This window comes from Tupaia chinensis, unplaced genomic scaffold, assembly GCF_000334495.1.
Source record: "Tupaia chinensis unplaced genomic scaffold, TupChi_1.0 Scaffold000164_1, whole genome shotgun sequence".
In the NCBI taxonomy this organism is placed as follows: Eukaryota; Metazoa; Chordata; class Mammalia; order Scandentia; family Tupaiidae; genus Tupaia; species Tupaia belangeri.
In genome coordinates, this window is record NW_006159638.1 from 1,981,414 (window position 1) to 2,003,307 (window position 21,894).

At 36.6% G+C, this 21,894-nt stretch overlaps 1 protein-coding gene across 1 annotated transcript in view; it reads left to right on the plus strand.

Moving 5' to 3' along the window:
• The window catches only part of MSH4 (mutS homolog 4), a 130,528-nt gene that overhangs the window by 19,285 nt on the left and 89,349 nt on the right, over positions 1-21,894 (plus strand). Inside the window, exons 3-6 of the mRNA XM_027770883.1 lie at positions 10,148-10,308; positions 13,358-13,468; positions 17,551-17,666; positions 18,562-18,735. Coding sequence (XP_027626684.1) covers positions 10,148-10,308; positions 13,358-13,468; positions 17,551-17,666; positions 18,562-18,735 — 562 coding nt within the window. The remainder of the gene's footprint in view (positions 1-10,147; positions 10,309-13,357; positions 13,469-17,550; positions 17,667-18,561; positions 18,736-21,894) is intronic.

The window sequence follows — 21,894 nt, forward strand, 5'->3', positions numbered from 1 at the left end:
TCACTATACATCATTTAGATTGTAAAGAGACTTTATCTAGCATAATATACACTTCAGTCCAGCCCAGTTGAGAATACTATACACATCCTCATCAACAGATAATAAACCATATCTGTGTCCCACAAATATCTTACCTCTTTATTTTTTTCCCCAAATTTCCTTTCCTATGCTCTTCCCCTCCCACACCTTTCCACTTTGTCTCTACTGTTCATAACAATTTTTAATGCTTTTATGTCCTCCAGTCTTTCAATTTCTACCAGACTGAGGACATTTAGTATATGTTAAGTGGAGACATACAATGTCTCTTTCATAGCCTGACTTGCTTCACTCAGCAACAAATCTTCCGTATTTGTCCACTTTCTATCAAATTCCAGGACCCTTTTTTTTTATGGCTGAGTAGTATTCCATGGAGTATATGTGCCGAAATTTTCAATCCATTCATCTGTTTGTGGACATTTGGATTGATTCCATGTCTTAGCAATCATGAATAATGCTGCAGTGAATGTAGATGTGCAAGCGCTTTTCTGACTGAGTGTTCTCCTGTCCTTTGAGTAGATACCCAGAAGTGGAATTTCTGGATCATATGGTAGGTCTATTTGAAGGTATTTGAGGAACCTCCATATCGTTCTCCACAGTGGCTGAACCAGTTTACATTCCCACCAACAGTGCAGGAGTGTTCCCCTTTCACCACATCCACTCCAGCACTTAGCTTTTTTTTTTTAATTTTGCCAAACCTCCATATCGTTCTCCACAGTGGCTGAACCAGTTTACATTCCCACCAACAGTGCAGGAGTGTTCCCCTTTCACCACATCCACTCCAGCACTTACCTTTTTTTTTTTAATTTCGCCATTCTGACTGGGGTCAAGTGGTATCTCATTGTGGTTTTGATCTGCATCTCCCTTATGGTGAGGGATGTTGAGCATTTCTTCATATGCTTTCTGGCTGTTCATATGTCTTCCTTATTTTCAGCTCATTTTCCCATCTTTTAATTAGGTTAATCTTACTCTTCCTGGTAAACCTCTTGAGTTCCCATTATCTTTTTTTAGAGAGTTTTTTTTTTTTTTTTCTATAGGGCACGTGCGCTTGCCAGACAGACAGAGAGAGACAGAGAGACAGAAAGCGAGAAATCACCCCCCAGAGGGGATGGCCACGCTGCAATCCCTTCCATTATCTTTTGAAAATTATATTTTGGGCTAACTCTGTAACCTAGTGGTTAAGGGAACTGGATCCCACAGAGCTGACTGTGGTTTGAATCCTGTCCTCGCAACTTGAAAAACATTGACAGGATGGAGACATGGAGAAGGGATTGCTATTTGGCCACACCTCATTGGGAGTTACTTTCTCACTTGTCCTCTCTCCCTCTCTGTCTCTTTGGTGAGCACTTGTCACTTGTGTCCTCGTACAATATAGATAATTTCTTTTTTTTTTTTTTTTGTTTCAGAGGTTTTTGCTATAGGGCGTGTGTGCTCTCCAGACAGACAGAGAGAGACAGAGAGACAGAAAGTGAGAAATCACCCCCCAGGGGGGATGGCCACGCCACAATCTCTTCTCCTCCATTCCCCTCTTGGGATCTTGGGTACGCATGCACACGCGCCTGGCGTGAGTTTTAAGCCACCAGGTCTGGGACTCGAACCGCAGTCCACTATGTGGGAGTCCAGCGACACAGCCTTTATGCTAACTGCTGGTCCCCGATAATTTCTTTTTAATAACATTTTATAAGTATTGATTCAGTCTGGTGGCACAGCAAATGAAATTGTTGTGCTAGAAGCCATACGACTGACCACGAGTTTGGATCTTTGGGCTGGCCTGAAAAACATGTTGGGTGCCTACATGCATGCCCAAGATCTTCATGAGCTGGAGGGCTAGGGAAAGGAAATCAGTGTGGTGAAACTTTATCAAAGGCACTCGTCTATCTTTCTCTCTCTTGTGCATAGGAATGTGCTGTTTATTATGAGTACAATTACTATAAAGAATCTTTTAGAAATTAAATTTTATAAGTGTCATCACTAATGTATAGAATATAGTTAATTTTTGTTCACTGATTTTTTTTTTTAGATTTTTTTTTCAGAGGTTTTTTGCTATAGGGCACGTGCGCTCGCCAGACAGACAGAGAGAGACAGAGAGACAGAAAGCGAGAAATCACCCCCCACAGGGGATGGTCACGCCACAATCCCTTCTCCTCCATTCTCCTCTCGGGATCTTGGGCATGCACGCACACGCGCCCGGCGTGAGTTTTAAGCCACCGGGTCCGGGACGCAAACCGTGGTCGACTACGTGGGAGTCCAGCAACATAGCCATTACGCTAACTGCTGGTTCCCTTCACTGATTTTTGTAGTCACCATTGTATTAGTTTGCTGGGCCTATCATAAAATACCACAGATTGATTGTTGTAAACAAAAGAAATTTATTTTCTTACAGTTCTAGAGGTAAGAAGTCAAAGATCATGATGTTGGTAGGTTAATTTAATTCTGAGGCTTTTCTCTGGTTTGCAAATGGCCTCTTCCAGGCTTTTCACCTGATTCTCTGTATATGTGTTCATGCTTCTATCCCCTTTCCTACATTTCTCTATCCTGTTAAAGTTTTGAGTATGCGCATACATCCATTCAGCATGTTTCTCAAGTCTCACGTGCTGGGTTTTGATCCTCACAGTCAGCCATTTGGGATCTGGCTCCTCAATTCCAGACTATGGGGCTGGCCTTAAAGTTACTTTTTTCATAAGACCATCAGATGGCATAATGGTTACGGTGCTGAACTCCCATGTAGTCGACTGTGGTTCAAGTCACAGACCCGTCAGCTTGAAACTCACACTAGGTGTGTGTGTGTATGTGCCCAAAATCCTGAGAGGAGAATGGAGAAGGGATTGCAGCCATGACCATCATCCTGGGGAGTGATTTCTCACTTTTCATCTCTCTGTCTCTCTGGCAAGTGTATGCACCCTATAGCCAAAATTTTTCTCACAACAAAAGAAGTTACTCCTTTCAGAAATACTCCTGTGATCTTGGACCATTCTGTGGCCTAGTAGTTTAGGGAGCCAAATCCCACAAGGGGAGAGCTTTATACCTCTCATTCTCTGTCTCTCTCTGGGGAGTACCACATGCCCTCTAGCAATTAAAGAGGAATAAAAAAGGAATCCTGGGATCCCATAATGTAGGTTAAGTCTCTGAGCTATGTGCTACCATTTTGCTTTACATTTTACTAATATTGCTCTTTAATTGTTACTAATATTGCTTTTTAATTGGCTCTCATATTTGTTGGAGTAAAAATTCCATGAAAATAGACTATAGTTCTGGATCCAGTCTGAAGATCGAACCACATGGTAGTTTAAACAGGGGAAATTTAATATGAAAAATTATTAAACTATGATAAAAATAATGATAGGATATAAGAAAACTCTATAAGGCACCCTAGGGCTGAGCTCAAGGAGGTCACACTTGGAAGTGGGGAGTCTCTGGGCCCTGAACCTAAGGCTAACATTCAGATCTCATTGAGAGCACTAAGTGGCAGAGCCTGCAGATTTGTTGGGCCAGAGCTTCTCGGCAGTCCATGGGAAATAGGAAGTTGGCAAGGGGAGTGAATTAGCTGGTGGCTGGCATGTGGATATGCAGTTGGTAGTGGGCTCAGGTATAGGCAAAAGTTCTGGCGCACATGGTCTCCCTGTTAGGGGAGATAAGTCTGAGGACAGGGTAAAAGAGCAGAGGAAATTAGAGCCCCAGTGTGTGCTGGAGGCCTGGAGTTCAGAATGTTTTATTGAGAAGTCTATAGGAAACTTATCACTAGGGCCAAGCTGGGACTGTGAGATTACCAAGAGACAGCAGGTTCTAGGTACGTGACTAGAGTAGATTACTACCAAATGTCCTCATAACCACACTGCTATCTTAACCATGCTGTAGTGAAAACTGTAGCTAGAGCCTCTTTGTCCTTCAAGGTCTCTCTAGTGCTCCCTTCTGTATAAGTTTAACATTATTGTCACTTTAAAAAAGAAAGAATACCAGGAATTTCACCCATATTGTAAAATTTATATTAAAGGGTGAATTTGGAGCTAAGTGACAATAAATTGATTCCTGGCATAACTCCTTTAGCTACTCAACTTCCATGTGTTTACTTCTACATATATTTGAATTCCTTTACTACAATAATGAAACAGTTTTGTATTTCCACCTAACAAGTTAAATCTATTCATCTTAGAAATGAGAAAATTCTCATTCTTTCCAAAAATGAGAAGAACAGTCATTTTATATTAACTATCTGAAATTCAATCAGTGTTTCATGGAATACTCTATTACCTAAAGCCTAAATTGTAAATTTAATTTCTGGTAATTTACACATAACTTTTTTTTTTTTTTTGGTAAAACTAGGCCACTTTAATGTTCTTGTATAATAAATAATCTTTTGATGACTGCAGACATGTAAAGCTGGCTATATTCATAAACATTACATTCATGGTGGCTTTCCTGATTGGTGTATCATCTTCAAAAATTACAAGGAGTTACTTGCATGCAATTGCTATCAAACCAGTAAGACAGCATTTTTGCATCCATCATTTTCAGGATTGTTGGTAACTTGGGCATATTTCCCCCAAATAACCTTGCCTCCTTCTATCACAAGGCCCAACTTACGTTCACCTCAATGACAGTTCCTTTGGTAAAAACACCCAAAGTTGTATATAATTGAGATGAGGGATTCTTCTTTACACCAAGTGTCAGCAGGCAAAAGGTGACTTTCAGTTTAGGATGTGTTTTGTGGGCCTTCTTGAAACATAAGCCCATTGGCTTAATGAATCTTTCATATTTGGGTGGTTTTCTAGTAAAGCCATCTCCAATAAAGCAAACTTTTTAACCATTGTTTTCCATACCTTCTCCTTTCTCTTTCCTGTTCGAATAACTTTTAATACTTCTGATTCTCCCTGCGCTCAAACTCTGGGTAGAGGGACTTCCCATTTTCCAGCTTTCTGTTTCTATTTCTGTTTAATCATAATGGAAAGTACTTTAGCTTGGGATTGTCCTTCTCTGTCCAACAGATAGGCAAGTAATGCTCCTTGTGGAGCCTGTTCATCATTCTTTTGTTTGGTGTTTCTCTTTTCATGCATCTTTTTAAAAACAAAACAAGACAAAAAAACCTCTGCAATTATTAGTTTATTAGTATCATCCAGGACTCAGATGTTCAGTATTCCTCCTGAAATTACATAAACAAATGCAAATGGAAAGAATCCAAGTCAAAATTATATAACAAAACAGCACTCCATCACAAAAGCATGTAAAATTACAAGAAGGTTATTTTAAAACACAGGCACTTTAAGAGGACGATAATGTTAAACCACAAATTGCCAAATTGTTCCCTAAACTGTTAAGCAGATAAACATGACTCTAATGAATGAGTCTGAGTTTCATAAAGAAAAATCAAATTTGAATAAATTGGCTAATTCGTACTGAGATGCAAAGTTTATGTCTTCATTCTTCATGTCTATCTGATTTATAAAGGAGCAAACCACAATAGAGGAATGTTTCCCCTACTTTAGAATGTGGCATCGTTTTAAAAGCTGGCCCAATTAATTAAAAATACTTTTAATGGAAAGTCAAGTTTCCTGAGCAGTCCATATTCAGATAAATGGGAAATGACATTTACAGCCAGCACTTTCATAGCCTTTGCTGGAACCAAGGTCAACAAAAAACTTTAATATGGTAGTCTTGTATTTTAAGCTCACGCTTTTGGGGATACAGTCTAAAGTCTTCTTTAACGTGGGAACTGCAAAAATATAACTGCCATTACATGGTAATGGGAGTTAAAGAATATAGAGTCCTCATGTAAAGATTAGAACACACTTTTCTATTAGTCCTTCAAGGACAGCTTTCAAAATGTTTGATTCTAATAATCCCATGCTGTGAGTAGACTGGTTACTCTTCACTTTATAAATGTTAAGTGGGCTATGTGAAATTTGCTATCAACTGATTAAAATTTCAGAATTTGTTATGGATGAAAACTGTCTCAATTTTTTATTACCCCCATCATGATATGTAGGGTGTGTAGACAAAAGCTTTTTATTAGCTAACTATAATGAAAAGATAAACACTGTAGTAATTCATGTGATCCAAAATGGGCAAAAGCAAAAGACTAGCTTCCCCTCAAGAAGAAAATTTCAGACCTATGAAAAGGACAACAATACTAATAAAAAAAATTGTATTTACTTAGAAGCATTCAGAATGTCAACAAAACAGCTGCAACTTTTTTTTTTTTTGCAATTACAGAGTGGTATTCAGTTAACAGAACAACAATTATTTTGTATAAACTGCATCAGAGACAAATGAAGATGAAAAAATTACCATTCCCATACATAACTAATTTGTGCTGTGCACCAACAAGAACCTGCTTTAAATTCCCATGCCAATTTACAACCCCTATACTGTACCAGGCAAGGTTAGTGGCTATTGAAAATACCACCAAGGACAGGGCTATCTAAAGACACATTCAGTAGTGTGTTAACTATACTAAAAAAGACACTGTACAGTTTAAAAACAAATCTTACACAGCCTTACATTTCAATTTTTTTCTTTAGAAGAAGTGAGTTGTGAACAGGGGGGTTAAATGCTTTATAGACAAGGAAAAAAAACTGCGCTAGAACCAACTTATTCATCATCATCATCTTCATCTTCATCCTCTTCATCTTCCTCTTCTTCCTCATCTTCATCTTGTCTTCCTCCTCCTCCTTCTTTTTCTTGCTCCTTTCAGCCTTGACAACTCCCTTTTTTGCTGCATCAGGCTTTCTTTTAGCTCGGTACGCAGCAGTATTCTTTTCGTATTTTTCCTTCAGCTAGCAGTCTTCTTTTCATAAGGCTGTTTATCATCTGCAGCAGTGTTATTCCACATCTCTCCCAATTTCTTTGCAGCATCATCAATGGATAGGCCAGGATGTTCTCCTTTGATTTTTGGGCGATATTCAGAACAGAACAAGAAAAAGGCTGAAGGAGGCCTCTTGGGTGCACTGGGATTCTTGAACTTCTCTTTTGTTTCCACTTTAGGAGGGATATAGGTTTTCATTTCTCTTCCATAACGGGCCTTGCCCGCCTTTGCCATATCTTCAAACTTTTCTTTCTCTTTAGCAGACATGATCTTCCACCTCCCTGAGCACTTCTTAGCAAACTCTGAGAAGTTGACTGAAGCATCTGGGTGCTTCTTGTGCTTCTCTCGGCAAGTTTGCACAAAGAATGCATGTGATGACATTTTGCCTCTCGGCTTCTTAGGATCTCCTTTGCCCATGTTTAGTTATTTTTCCTCCGCGAGGCACAGAGTTGCCCAGTGCCCGTCCGGCTCTCACTTGCTCTGGAGCTTTTTCTATGGAGCTCAATGTACTGCAATGGCTGTGAGAGTGGGAGCCAGACGCAGCCTCCTAATGCATCTTGATAGTCTTTTTCCTTTGTATTTTTTCAGCGTGGTGCTGTTTATGATGGAACTTAGCCTTCAGACCAATCTCTTTTTTGCCTTATTTGAATGTTTATGAGCCTCTTTTTGGAGATATTGTTGCAGAGAGAACTCAGGATGCTGGAATTACAAGAGCACAAGAGCTGCATCTCAGAGCTTCTATAAGTACAAAGCACATATATTTACATTTTTTACTAATCACAGGGTATATTTAAAAGTGATTCATAACAAATTATTTAATCATTCAAAGTCCATAGAAGTGCCTTAAAAAAAAAATTCTCCCCTATGATTAATGGAGTTTAGTGAACATCCTAGGGTTGTTTTCTTTTTTAACAACAACAAAAAAATACAAAAGTATTTTGGATGTGTGGTTTATTAGATTTTCTATGTAGTAAATATGTTTATATATAAATTTGAGTTTATCCGCCTACTTTGTTGTATTAATTGCTATGACCCGGATCTGCCATGGCAAAAGTATATTAAAAATCTACCTTTTGAATAAATTTTCCCCAATTGGAGTAAATTTTCCCAGTGTTTGAGAGTTCCCCCATGTACTAAAATTAAATGAATTAGACCTCAGTGTTTTTATTCATGAATAACATGATGTTACAAAGAAATTACTTTTTTCATTTGTTAAGGTTATAATAGATCACTTTCATAGGTATCCTAATTAGTCATTTATGTGATTTCATTTTCCTCTGTCCAATTGTTCTTGACTTTGCTTGTAATGTTAGTGTGTGTTACTGGTTTCTTAGAACTCATTTTGTTTATGCATGTTAATGTTTTGTGTCATGTATTACAAATTAAATACTATATTCTTCCCTCCTCCGAAATGGTGATTTCCCTTTGTTCTGGTAATTTGACTTCAGGGTTACCTTTTTAAGGAAATAATAAATTCAGAGAAAAGCTTTATCCACTAGTATACTTATTATAGTATTATTGGGTTGTTGGGAAAATCATGACACATTTTTGCATAGAAAAACAGAAAAATACATTATGACTTTTCTTATGACCTAATACTTATAATGGAGAGATATAAATTTTTCTGTTAGGACTTTAGGGAAAATGTCTTCTTAAGTGTCCTGAATTTCCATTGGAATTTGGTATCTATTTTCCAATTAAAAGTAGGAAAGTCATATTCTATTGCAGAGCTTAAGCTGCCTTCTATAGATCTAATGTTAGCCTGATCACAATTTATAACTTGACTTTTATAGGGAAAAAGTTTATGAGATATATACAGGATAAATTTTTAAATGAACACTTAAATGGACTACTGACTCAGTATAAATGTAGAAATATTTTTGTGGACATTATAATAAAAGAATAGAAGAAAGAAGGAACCTAGGTGAGGGAGGGAAAGCAAGAGGGAAAATGAGTAAATTAAAAGGTTGATAAAAGATAATTTTACTACTTTGAAAATATTCTTTTAGTTATTTTTACTCTGGCTTTTTTTCATCCATGAATAACACTTTATATTTAGGTAATCAACACTTCTCTATTATTGCACTTAATTTTAAAAAATATTTTATTAAACTTTATTTATTCATATATTACTTACTAATTTCTTTATTTTAATTTGACCAGAGGGAGGGACAGAGCAAGTGAGAGAGACAGAGAGAAAGAGAGAGAGAGAGAGAGAAAGTGAGAAAGCAAGCCGCCAGGTCCAGCACTCAAACCATGGTCAGCCATGTGGGAGTCCAGCACCCTTAACCACCACACTACCTGCCGGCTCCTGCATTTAATTCTTATAACAACCTTGTGAAAAAGTTTGATATTTCTAGTTTATAGATGGAGAAATGGTAGATTCAGAAAGACTGAACAATTTGCTTGAGCATTTATAGTTTGTAATGCATAGTTCTCAAAATCAATAATATTGGTCAGAGTACTAATTCTGAGAATTAGGCTGCCTGGTTGCAAATTCCGTCTACCTCAGTCTTGCCTCAGTCTCTTATAAGTAAATGGAGAAAACTACTGTTACTATTGTGATAATTAAATAAATTAAATCAAGTAAAGAACTCAGAATGTTCTTGGTACAAAATAAGTATTTAATAAATGTTGGATATTTTACTATAACTTTTATTTCCACATTACACAAGTTGCTCTTAACTGGAGTTCATAGTTGTGTAATGTTTAATTTTTATACCATATATTTTATATATTCCCATTTTATCCTTTCAGCCAGTGCTTGAATTAGGCAGGACAGTTATTACATTTCTTTTTGGAACTCTTAATTAATTAATTAATTAGATTTACTTTTATCATGGTATGTCCTTTACTGCTTACAACATGGCTTTTCTCAGCATGCATGCTGTGCATGTCAGTCAAGTCAAAGATACTACCATTTATGTCATCAACAAATAATTTTCCATTCTTGTGTCAAATTGTTTACATTTTATTTTGTGTTTTATTAAATAATTTGCCCAAATTTAAAAAGGTATATTTAAATAGGTAGATAATCTAAGTTTTTTGATATCAAGTTTGATATTCTTATTAGTGAATGTATAAATTTATTATTTCTAAATGTGAAGTTACCTTTAGCAAAATACTTTGAGAATTAACCTTTTTGTTTAGCCTGGATAATGAAAGGTTATTTTTCTTGCTGAGAGTGAAAAAATGGTGTTTCTTCAGGTAATAATTGCCATGGCCTTGACCTGGTGCTTTGAGATCTTATGTAAAATAATTTTAAATTATTATTATTAACATTTACATTTTTTATTATAACATTTGTAACAGCTACATCCTCATCTGCAGTTTCTGCACATGCTCCATCAGTTATTGCAGCTGTTGTAGAAGGAAGAGGACTTGCCAGAGGTGAAATAGGGATGGCAAGTATTGATTTGAAAAGCCCACAAATTATATTATCCCAGTTTGCAGACAACACAACGTATGCAAAGGTGGGTTTTAATAATCTTAGAAAATGGTTGATCACATGGGCAAATATGCAAATTTTAAGTTAGAGCTTTCCTGATTTAGTTTCCTTTTTGTAGAATAAAGGTTATTTATACTTCCTCTAGTAGTGTAAATACTCTGAATTAAAACCTTTACATTTATTATTGTACATCTGAATTTTATTTATTTTACTTTTTTGGGGGAGAGGTTTTTCCTATAGGGCATGTGTGCTCCCCAGAAAGACAGAGAGAGGCAGAGAGATAGAAAGCGAGAAATCACCCCTCAGGGGTATGGCCACCCCACAATCCCTTCTCCATTCCATTCTCCTCTCGGGATCTTGGGCATGCATGCGTATGTGCCCGGCGTGAGTTTAAGCAACCAGGTCCGGGACTTGAACTGCAGTCAACTACATGGGAGTCCAATGACATAGTCATTACACCAACTGCTGGTTCCTATTTTACTTTTTAAAATTGTTTAAAGTTTATTTCTTTCATAAGTGAGAGAGAGAGATACAGGTACTCCCAACAGTTTTCCCATGCATGTTCCACTCCTGCTCCAGCCAGCCCTGGGATTCAGGCATGTATGCTGGGAGTGTTCAGGAAGATCTTTCAATGTGAACTTAGAAGCCTCCCATGTGAATCAGCCTCACATAGCATTGTGTATATTGTACCAGCATTTCCTCTGATTTTTATTTTTTAGATGTATTTTGTCCTAAAAGAATGTGTTTTGTTGTTATTTGATTTTTCAAAATTATTGCTAATATTAGCTTCTAAAAGTGATTTTTCCAGGGACTAGTAGATGGCGTAATTGTTACATTGCTAGACTCCCATTAGTCGATTGCAGTTCAAGTCCTGGACCCAGTGGCTTAAAACACACCAAGCATGTGTGCGTATCCAAGAACCCAAGAGGAGAATGAAGGAGAAGGGATTGCAGTGTGGCCATCCTCCCTGGTGGGAGGTGATTTCTTGCTTTCTGTCTCTCTGATGAGCGCAAGTGCCCTATGGCAAAAATCTCTCTTAAAAAAAGTGCTATCTTCAAATTAATAATTCCTGGATTCATTATAAAGGTAGTAAATGTGATAGAGCTATCTCCAGAGGGTTGCTTCCACTGAACTGTGTTTGAATTTTATTTATCCAGAGTTAAGGAAAATTGCTATCTTAGATAAGTTGTAAATTTTTATGTTTTAACTTATTTCTCCCATGAGCAGAAAGAGAGAGAGAAAAAGAGAGAGAAAGAATTTCCAGCAGGGTCCTGAAACCGTTATCCCACCAGGGGGATGACCATATCACTCCTCATGGGATTTTGGGTGCACACTCCTGGCATGATTTTTCAAGCCACCTGTCCAGGGACTCAAACCATGGAGTTGACCATGTGGGATCTGGCACCTCAGCTCCCTTGCCACCTGCTGGCCTTCAAGACCTGGTTTTTGTTTGTTTGTTTAAATACATAAATAAAAAATACTTCTGTGTTGGGACCAGCAGTTAGCATAATGGCTATGTCGCTGGACTCCCATGTAGTCGACTGTGGTTCTCGTCCCGGACCTGGTGGCTTAAAACTCACGCCGGGCACATGTGCGTGCGTGCCCAAGATCCCGAGAGGAGAATGGAGGAGAAGAGATTGCGGCATGGCCATCCCCCCTGGGGGGTGATTTCTTGCTTTCTGTCTCTCTGTCTGTCTCTGTCTGTCTGGCGAGCACACGTGCCCTATATCAAAAACCTCTAAAAAAACTTCTATAGAAGTTGTAAGAAGTGTACCTTATTTTGTGAAAAGCATAAGGCATAAAGTATTTTTTTCAATCCGTATTTCTGTACTTTTAAACTTCTAAACTGTACCAAGGCAGTCATACTGAGCATATCGTTGTAGTTACCCTATTGGATATGTTTATATTTTTTGATGGAACTAGATAAAATATTGAGTAGCATTTATTTAAAAAGTCTTATTTGGGGTACACATATTTGATAAATTCAAAATAATTTTTTCATTTTTTTAAAAGTCTTTGCCATAGGGGATGTGTACTTGCCAGAGGGAGACAGAGAGAGGGAAAATGAAAAAATACCTCTTTCCCAAGGGGAATGACCATACCACAATCCCTTCTCCTCCATCCTCCTTGGGATTTTGGGCACCCATGCACATGTTCCCAGCATGAATTTCAAGCCACCAGGTTCAGGACTCAAACTGCAGGTGGCCATGTGGGAATCCAGTGCCTTAATCACCATGACTCCTGTTGGCCCTTCATATTAATTTTTGAGATTAAACTGTTAAGATTATTGTGAACTGGGGCCAGTAGATGGCATAGCGGTTACGTTGCTGGACTCCCACATGGCCAAGGATGGTTCGAGTTCTGGACCCAATGTTGTAAAACAGTCTGGGTGTGTGTACATGTGTGCCCAAGATCCCAGAAGAACAGATGAGATGGGATTGTGGCATGGCCATCCCCGTTGGGTGGTTATTTCTTGCTTTCTGTCGCTCTCTGTCTCTCTGCTGAGTGCACATGCCCTATAGCAAAAATCTCCAAAAACAAAAAGAAAACAAAAACAAGAAAAGACTTGTGAATAAAACATAGCCTATGATTATAATACTTTATGTATTAAATTATGAGGAGAATAAAAGGTATGGAAAGCATATTGTGGATACCAGAGATAGTGTGGGAAGAGGGTGGGAAATGGCACAGGGTATGTGGTAAGGAATCGAGAGAGGGTGGGAGAGAAGAAGCAAAATATATAAGAAACAATGAAAAATTATTTGATGACAATAACACAAGTGATAATATCCTTGATTAAGACAATGTACAGTTTACAGTTTTCCATCCAGTATTCTGGATGGAAAATCTCATTTTGTATACTACAATAATGTACAGTGAATGAATGTAAACACATTTAAAATAAGAAATTATGTAGAGATATCACCATTAGAAATATATTTTAATTGAAATGTGGAATTAGGGTTGTTGTCATTTTGTCTATGAAGTAAGTACTTATTCTTCAGAATTTTTTTTTTGTTTTAGAGACCATCCTAAGTTTACATTTAAGAAACTGTTTATTCACATGATTTCAGGTGATCACTAAACTCAAAATTTTATCACCTTTGGAAATAATAATGTCAAATACAGCTTGTGTTGTGGGGAATTCAACCAAGTTGTTTACTTTGATCACAGAAAATTTTAAGGTAAGTGATATTTGTTCTCAACAGTAACTTTCAAAATCTTGTTTTATTTACAATCCATTCTGTAATATTATAAAGAACAATGATTTGAGCAGTTTAAATTTAGTGCCCTAAAGTAGTCACAAAAGTCCTAATCTAAGGGGCTATTAATATAGATAATAAAAATGACAGAGAATCTACTTAATTGTTTGGTAATCTTGATATTCTTTAGGAAAAAAAAAGTTTTAGGTAATGAAGAGATTTTTCTGAGTTTACAAGAGAAGACAGAGAAAGCATCAATTTTCTTATATTTAGCTTCTTGGAAACTATTTATTGTGCTATCAGACTAGCTGAAAATGAAGTTTTCCTCTGAGAGGATAGCAGCTATGTAGGAATACTTTTTCCTGTAGGGAATTTGATCTTTTGCAGAATTGTTTCAATTTCCCCTAGTAACATGTACTGTCTCTTAATTAGCCTGCTCTTCTAACTTCCATCTGTGGGACTGTGACAGCTAGGTACTGTGGAACCTTATCCAACAAATGCTTTCCCCTTCAGGAAGGTACTTTTAACCATGTAGTTTCTCCTCTCTAGCAAATCTCCCTGTTTTGTATAATAGAATAGGGGCTGTGTTTCCAAACCAGGTAGCCAGCATTGCAATTTGAATAATTCTTGAGGAGTACAAATTATTTTCAGAATATACTATATTTTGTTCTGTTTTCAGACTATCTTTTACTTGCACACATTTGAAGTCATGCTAAGATTTAGAATCCAGTGTGAGTTCTTTTTTTATTCTTAGTGTATTCAGCATCTTCAGTCAAGCAAGATTTGTTGTGGCCCTCTTAGAGATTCTAATGTAGTTCAGCAGTCTTTAACTCATTGCCAGAAATGGTCCCTATTCTAAATACTTTGTTCCAATTAGATAAGCTTCTTTATCTGTTCTCTCTCATTCATTGCTTTATACTTCCTTTTATCACCCTTATATATGTGTATATCCCCAGCTTTTTTTTCTGTTATTGTTCTGATTAGGCCTTCTAAGTCTTTTGCTTGTAAGTAATAGAAATCCAACTTTCCCTAACAATACTTTACTTAAGCAAAAAAAGATACTTACTGACTTAAATAGCTGGGAAGTCAATCCTTGGATAGATCTTACCTCACTGCCAAAGGTGAATAAAACTAGATACTATTTAAAATAGTTAAGACAGGTTTTATTCAGTAATATACTATCTGAACTTCAATTTGTTCCAGAGGCAAACTAACATTTTAAAGAGAGAATGAAGGGATAGTGAGGGAATGATCAGTGGCCTGAGAAGTAGAGTCAGAGTACTGAAAAATTATCAAAAGCAGGAAGGTGGAGTGGTCCATGTGAAACTCAAACTCAGTTTGCTAACTGGCACTTACCCAAGTTAGGCTCCTAACCATCCCATAGAAGATGGGAGACAGGAACCCTTTCTTCAGATGATGGCTGAAATAAACAGTAAAAATTTTTTGGCAGCCTTGACTTTTCCTAGGGATTGGTCTTTAAGCGATTAGAAACAATGTTGAGCACTGATTGAGTAGAGGGCTCAGAGGAATCTGGCTGTAGTTCAATCAAGAGAGGATCTTTATCACTGTACCCATCCTCAGTATCATCTTTTTTCTACTGCGGATAGAATACCACTATGAGATTTAAGAAAATACTTGCTGATATCTCCTGGCTGATGTCATCTCAGTTTAAGAAACTAAGAAGGAAAAGAACTTCTTTCTTCCAGTGTCCATTTATGAATTTCAGGAAAGGAAGCTGACCGGTCCTATTTCGTTCAGTTTCCTACGTGTTAGACTAATCACTATTTCTGGGGGGCAGAGGCACTGTGACTAATTAATCCTATGTCATATACTTTTTGCTGTAGGACGTGAATACTGCAACTCATAAACTTACCAGATTTATGTGTAATGTGGCACAGATAAGTCTCCAAAGGCAAAAACCACATATATTCAGTATATTTGAGATGTAAGGCAGTATAATAATACAGTGCTTAAGAGTAGAGCAGGCAGACTGTTGTGGTTTCAAATTATAACTCTAAGTTATACAAATTAGGCTACTAACTTCTTTCTGTTTCAGGTTTTTCATTAGTAAATCAGGGACAATAAAAGTATCTACTTCCTTTTTAAAAATTATTATTTTTTATTTACTTGAGAGACTTTTGCTATGGGATGTGTGTGCTTGCCAGACAGAGACAGAGACAGAAGGTAAGAAATCACCGGGGAGATGGGCATGCTGCAATACCATCTCCTCCATTCTTCTCTCGGTATTTTGGGCAGTTACGCACATGAGCCAGCATGAGTTTAAGCTGCCGGGTCCAGTACTTGAACAGTGGTTAACTATGTGGGCTTCCAGTAACATAACTATTTCGCTATCTGCTGGTCCCAATAAGAATACTTACTACCTAGAGTATTGATGTTTAGAATAATCAGAGATGATCTCATTGTTAGGGTTACGTTTGGGCAGAGTTCAATGGAATGGAGTGAGGTAGTAAACCATGAGATATCTGAGGTAAAAGTATTACAGGTAGTGGGAAAATATATATTGGTATTATTACCATAATAATACCACTTACCATACATTATTATTACCATAATAATTGCCACTTATAATAAAAAGACTTATTAAATCAGAAGCAATATGATATAGAAGACACATAGGCTTCATAGTTCTGCACATATAAACTGAATGATGTTAGTAAAAGTACTGAACTTTTCAGAATTGTATAAGAAAATTATAATTAATGCGACTTTTGTCATAGGGTTATTGTGAAAATTAAATGAAATAACTTTCTTTTCTTTTTTTTTTTAATTTTCCAGAGTGTATGTACACTCACCAGAGAGAAGGAGAGTAAGAAAGCACTTACCACAGTCATGTTGCAATCCTTTCTTTTTTCTCTATTTCTTTCTCCTTTTAGGATTTTGGGCATGCATGTACACCTGTCACACAGGATGTTTTTCAGGCCATATACCTGTCACTTAGGGTGTTTTTCAGGCTGCTGTATCTGAGACTTGAACCAGGCTGTTGGCAATGTGGAATTCAGCTTACTTAACTACCACTGGCTGGCCCTAAATGACTTTTAAAAATGGTTGGCACATAAAAATTCCCTACTTGCTCATGGTTTCTTTTTTCAGTCTTATCAGCTTTTTCACAGTTCTTTGTTATATTACCTTTCTTACTCATTATTTTATTCAAAGTAGGTAACTTTTTACCTAATAGCCTCATGCTTTTTCCCCCCTTGGTCTTTAAAAATAGTGGAATCATCTCTTCCTCTTTATTCTAAATAAATTTATCTCTTGTAAATAGCATTTTCTAGCTTTGGTAGGTAGAAATGGTGTATTCATCTTCTCAACTAGCACTTTCTAAGGATTTACCCTTTCTCAATTATGATAGAGGGTAGAGGCTAAGTGTAAAAACTGTGTGATGTTGCTATAGAATTATGGAAAGGCAGAGCCTCTTATGTTTATTTTTATTATTTTACCTAACATATTCAGGTAAATGTCATAAGTAAGGTAAAATAAGAGCTACAGACTGTACTGTAATTCAGTGACCTTGTACAAATTACGTTACTAACTTCTTTCGGCTTTAATTTTTTCCATCAGTAAATCAGTTAACAAGATGGATAACCATTCTCTTTTTATAAATAACTGAGAGAACTTATTTAAATGTTGAAAACATTAAAAAATAAACTTTATGTAACATTTAAACCACCTATCCATGTACTAGCATGTGTTTAGAAAGCAGTTTTGAGGACCAGCAGGTGGCGTGGAGGTTAAGGCTCTGAATCTCACCTGGCTAGGTAGGTGGTTCAAATCCTAGAACTGGAGGCTTGAGAATCGTGTGTGTGTGTGTGTGTGTGTGTGTGCCCAAAATCCAGAGAGGAGACTGGAGGAGAAGGGATAGCAGAGTGGCCATCCTCCAAGAGAGCTGATTTCTCACTTTCCCCTCTTTCTCTCTTTGGTGAGCACAGGCACCATATAGCAAAAACTAAATAAAGGAAAGAAACAAAACAAAACAAAACAAAAAACCCAGCTTTGAGCAAGTGCATGGAACCTAAGAATTTATTTTTAAATTAAAATTTTTTCAGACTGTTAATTTCACTACTATTCAAAGGAAATACTTCAATGAAACAAAAGGATTAGAGTACATTGAACAGTTATGCATAGCAGAATTCAGCACTGTCCTAATGGAAGTTCAGTCCAAGTAAGTTATGACTTAAGGAAAGTATTAAGACATCCGTGTGAGTTCCACATGAGCAGGGACTTTTGTTTGTTTTGCTTTCTGCCATGTCCTACTGTATAGGAAAGTATACATAAAATTATACAAAAGTGATTGGCTCATAATATAGACTCAGTAATTACTGAAATAGCAAAATAGCTAAAATTTATATACAGGTCATTTAGTGCTAACTTTATTTAGAATTTCTCCAAATTAGTCATAATCTATTGCTCTCATGGTAGATACTCTTGAGTGAAAAGCTCAAGCAGCTATAGTAAACTAGAAATGTGAGAATGCAGAAGTGAAACACAGTTAAAGCTATGTTCCTGTTACTTTATACCTTTACGGCTAAAAGATTCTGTATGAGACAAGTAATGATATTTTGGGAACAGATATTTCTTTGAACATTTGAAATAGACACTTTCTTTGAGGCAAATTAGATCACCTGTTTACTCAATCTCAGTGGCTTTTCTCACTGAGATCATAACATATTTTTCTATACATCGGGACCTCCTGATCTTACTTTTAAAATCTCAGGGCTCCTTTAATTTTATCTTAATACTTAGAATGGTATATCAAAAAGCAATACAAGTTACTATTGAATTTTGTCTTATAACTTGATTTCATTAAAGTCTAATGTGCCTTAAGTGTCAGAACTCAAAAATGTGTCTATTTTTGTCAGTTTTTATTTAGAGGTTATTAACCAAGTTTTCAAATATACGGAACACTTGGAATACCTTTACACTTTGAATTTAAATGATGCTCTGCAAATATTTAGAATTTTTCTATAATTAAGGGGAAATAGATGTTTCCTTTTATAGCACTTTTTAATTTTAATTCTAAAGACTTACAATGTTGTATATCATTGGTCAACTTATAGGTATTACTGCCTTGCAGCTGTTGCAGCTTTGTTAAAATACGTTGAATTTATTCAAAATTCAGTTTATGCACCAAAATCTCTGAAGGTTTGTTTCCAGGGTAGTGAACAGACAGCCATGATAGATTCATCATCAGCTCAAAATCTTGAATTATTAATTAATAATCAAGATTGTAGGTAAGATCTTACATTTTTCTTATCAAATGTATTGGAGTGTTTATGTCATATTTTCTATGAATAGTTACATTATAATATTCTGAATTGTTTTATGGAGAAATATTGAGTAAAAAATTTTAATCAATGTGCTATTGTTGTTGATCTGCTCAGCTGTTTCACCAAAATCAGGTTTTAAAAAGGTATTTTTGGGGTCAGCAGGTGACGTGGTGGTTAAGGCACTGGACTCCTTCTACGTGTACATGTACATGTATGTGTATAGCTGACCATGGTTTGAGTCCCGAACCTGGAGGCTTTCTTTTTCACTTTCCTTCTCTCTCTGTGTCTCTCTTTGGTGAATTAAAAATGGTAATAATAGCAATAAATAAATTAATAAGTAATTCTTTAGAATACTTTCTTATATATAAAATGAAGGTATTTGTAAGGGCCAGCAGGCAGTGTGGTGATTAAGGAGCTGGATTCCCACGTGGCTGACTGCAGTTCAAGTTCCAAATACAGTGGCTTGAAAGTCATGCCAGGCACATGTGTGTGTGTGTGCCCAAAATCCCATAAAAAGAATGTAAGAGAAGGAATTGTGGCATGGCCATCTCCCCAAGGGTATGATTTCTCTCTTTCCTTATCAATGTGTCTATCTTTCTTGCAAGCACTATGGCAAAAACCTTTAAAAAAAAAAGCAAATAATCCAATTAAAAATTGAGTAAAAGGACTTTAATAGACTTCTCCAAAGACAGTAAACAAATGGTCTATAACTAGACAACCAGTTACTCAACAATGCTAGTTATTAGGAAAATACAAATCAAAACTATAGTTAGATATACCTATTACATCCACTTCTAAACATGTACATATTAATACACATCACACCCATTATTCTGTCATTGACTTTTTATATTATCCTGTGTTCTTATAGCATAGAAAGCCAATAACTAAGCCTGCTAATTATTACAAAGTGTTTTATATTTAGTACATGTTGTTATGTTTCACATGCCATTACTGTTTATCATTACCATTGTCAACTATTGCTTGAGTTCCTGCTATGTTAGAGATGTAACTGATAGAATAACTAACCTCTAGGACTTCATATTACAGTGAAAAGGAGGAATTGAGAAGATTTTTCAGACTTGAACCAAAGAACCTTAGATTATAAATCAGATATTGTACCTATTGAATTATCTGAATAACTCTAATGCTTCCATAGACTTCTCACCTATTCAGCACACAATTTCACTATTAATTTCTGTAGTAAATGGCAGGTTTATATATCCTTCTCACTTCCTTTGTTCCCATAGAAACCAAATTCTTAAAAAATAAAAACTTGTGCTTGAGATGAGACTTCCTAGTCAGTTGATTTGAGTAGTTCCCTAAAAGTGTGGTTATGATGACTAAAATTTAAGTCATTCTTGTTTTTTTATTTTTTTTTCCTCACACCCCAGATTCAATCCATCAGTAAATCCTCTTGACTCAACCTTCAGAGTTTATATAAATTCTAGATACGCCCATTTTTCAAGGCTACATCATAAATCTCTGTCATCTTTAGCCTGGACTACTATAATGGTCTCCTAATGTGGTTCTCTGCCTTCTTTTTACCATCTGATAATTAGTTGATTGTTGACACAGCAGTCACATTATGATCCAGAAATCAGATTTTTGTAACTTTCCCACTTAAAATCTTCCCATTGCTCCTGTTACATTCAGCATAGAATCCAGATTCTTTACCATGGCCTACAAGCAATCCTGTGTCGTGGCTTCTATTGACATTTTCATTTATTTCTCTCTGTTCTTATTCTGACTTGCAAAGCTACACCAATCTTGATCTTTCTGGGTTTGGAGCCATACTTTCCAGGCTTAAATCATTGCTTTGTGATTTATTTGAAATTGCTGCCTCCTTTCTTATCATTTAAGTCTCAACTTTAAAATATACAGAAAAGTCTTTCTTAATCAACCTAACTAAACCAATTCGCCTAGTCATTCTTTACACATTCTCTTAGTTCTTAGAACTTTCTGTACCTGACATTATTTTCTTTTCTTATATGATTATGTTTTTATATCTTCCCCTACTCTTTGTCTTATTCTCAGTTATGTTCAGTAAACTGATAAAAATATTGCATACCAGCCACTAGACTATAAAGTACATGAAGGTAGGAATCATACCAGTCTTATATACTCAGTATTTAGCATAGAGTTTGAATGCTCAATGAAATGCTCAACAATGGCTCAATAAAAGTTTTTAAATATTAAAATGAACTAGTTTTTTACATGCATCATAATTGTCTAATTAAATGATCCAAAGAAATGCATTCTTAATGGTAGTTCATTTCTTTATAAGAATTACTTAGAAATTATGAAATTGTCTTTTACTTATAATTCTTCTCTAACTTCTTTTTTTAAATTTATTTATTTATTTATATTTATTTATTTATTTACATTCATTCACTGTACATCATTATAGCATACAAAATGAAATTTTTCCATTCACAGTACACTGCATATTAGCTCAATAAAGCACATCAACATATGTGTTATTGTCAACACATGTCCCGACCCGGGGGGACAGCCGAACGGGTTTCCTGAGTGAAGGAGTGAGAGCCGGGGCAAGCAGCGTAGTGTTACAGCACGGAGACGACAGTGTCGTCTGTTTATTGTGGGCAGCACGGTACAGCACAGAGACGATGCGGTGTCACAGCTCTTAAGGGTCGAGTCGTCTACTGTTAGCAGCACGGAGACGACGTGGTATCACAGCTCTTCAGGGTCGTCCGGAGACGATGTAGTGTTACAACTCTTCAGGGTCTCCCAGTTCGTCTGGAGACGATGCAGAGTCAGCTCTTCAGGATCTTCAGGGTCGTCTGGAGACTGCGCGGTGTTTCAGCTCTTCAGGCTCTTCAGTTGTCGTCTTCCTGGTCGTCGTCGTCGTCGTCTGTGTCGTCTGGCTACTGTGGGCCAGGCATCGTGGTTATATACACTCTGGTGGGTTGTAAACGGTGGGCCCTGATTGGTTGTTAACGGTGGGTTATGATTGGTTGCTTTTGGGCCAATCATGAGGTGCCGGATATGCAGATTTGAGGGATTCTAGTGGCCAATCAGAGCAAGGTTTCGAAGGTCAGGTTTTTGGAAGGGAACCAATCATGGTAATTGTTTGCTCTCTGAGAAACCTCGGCAGACTCG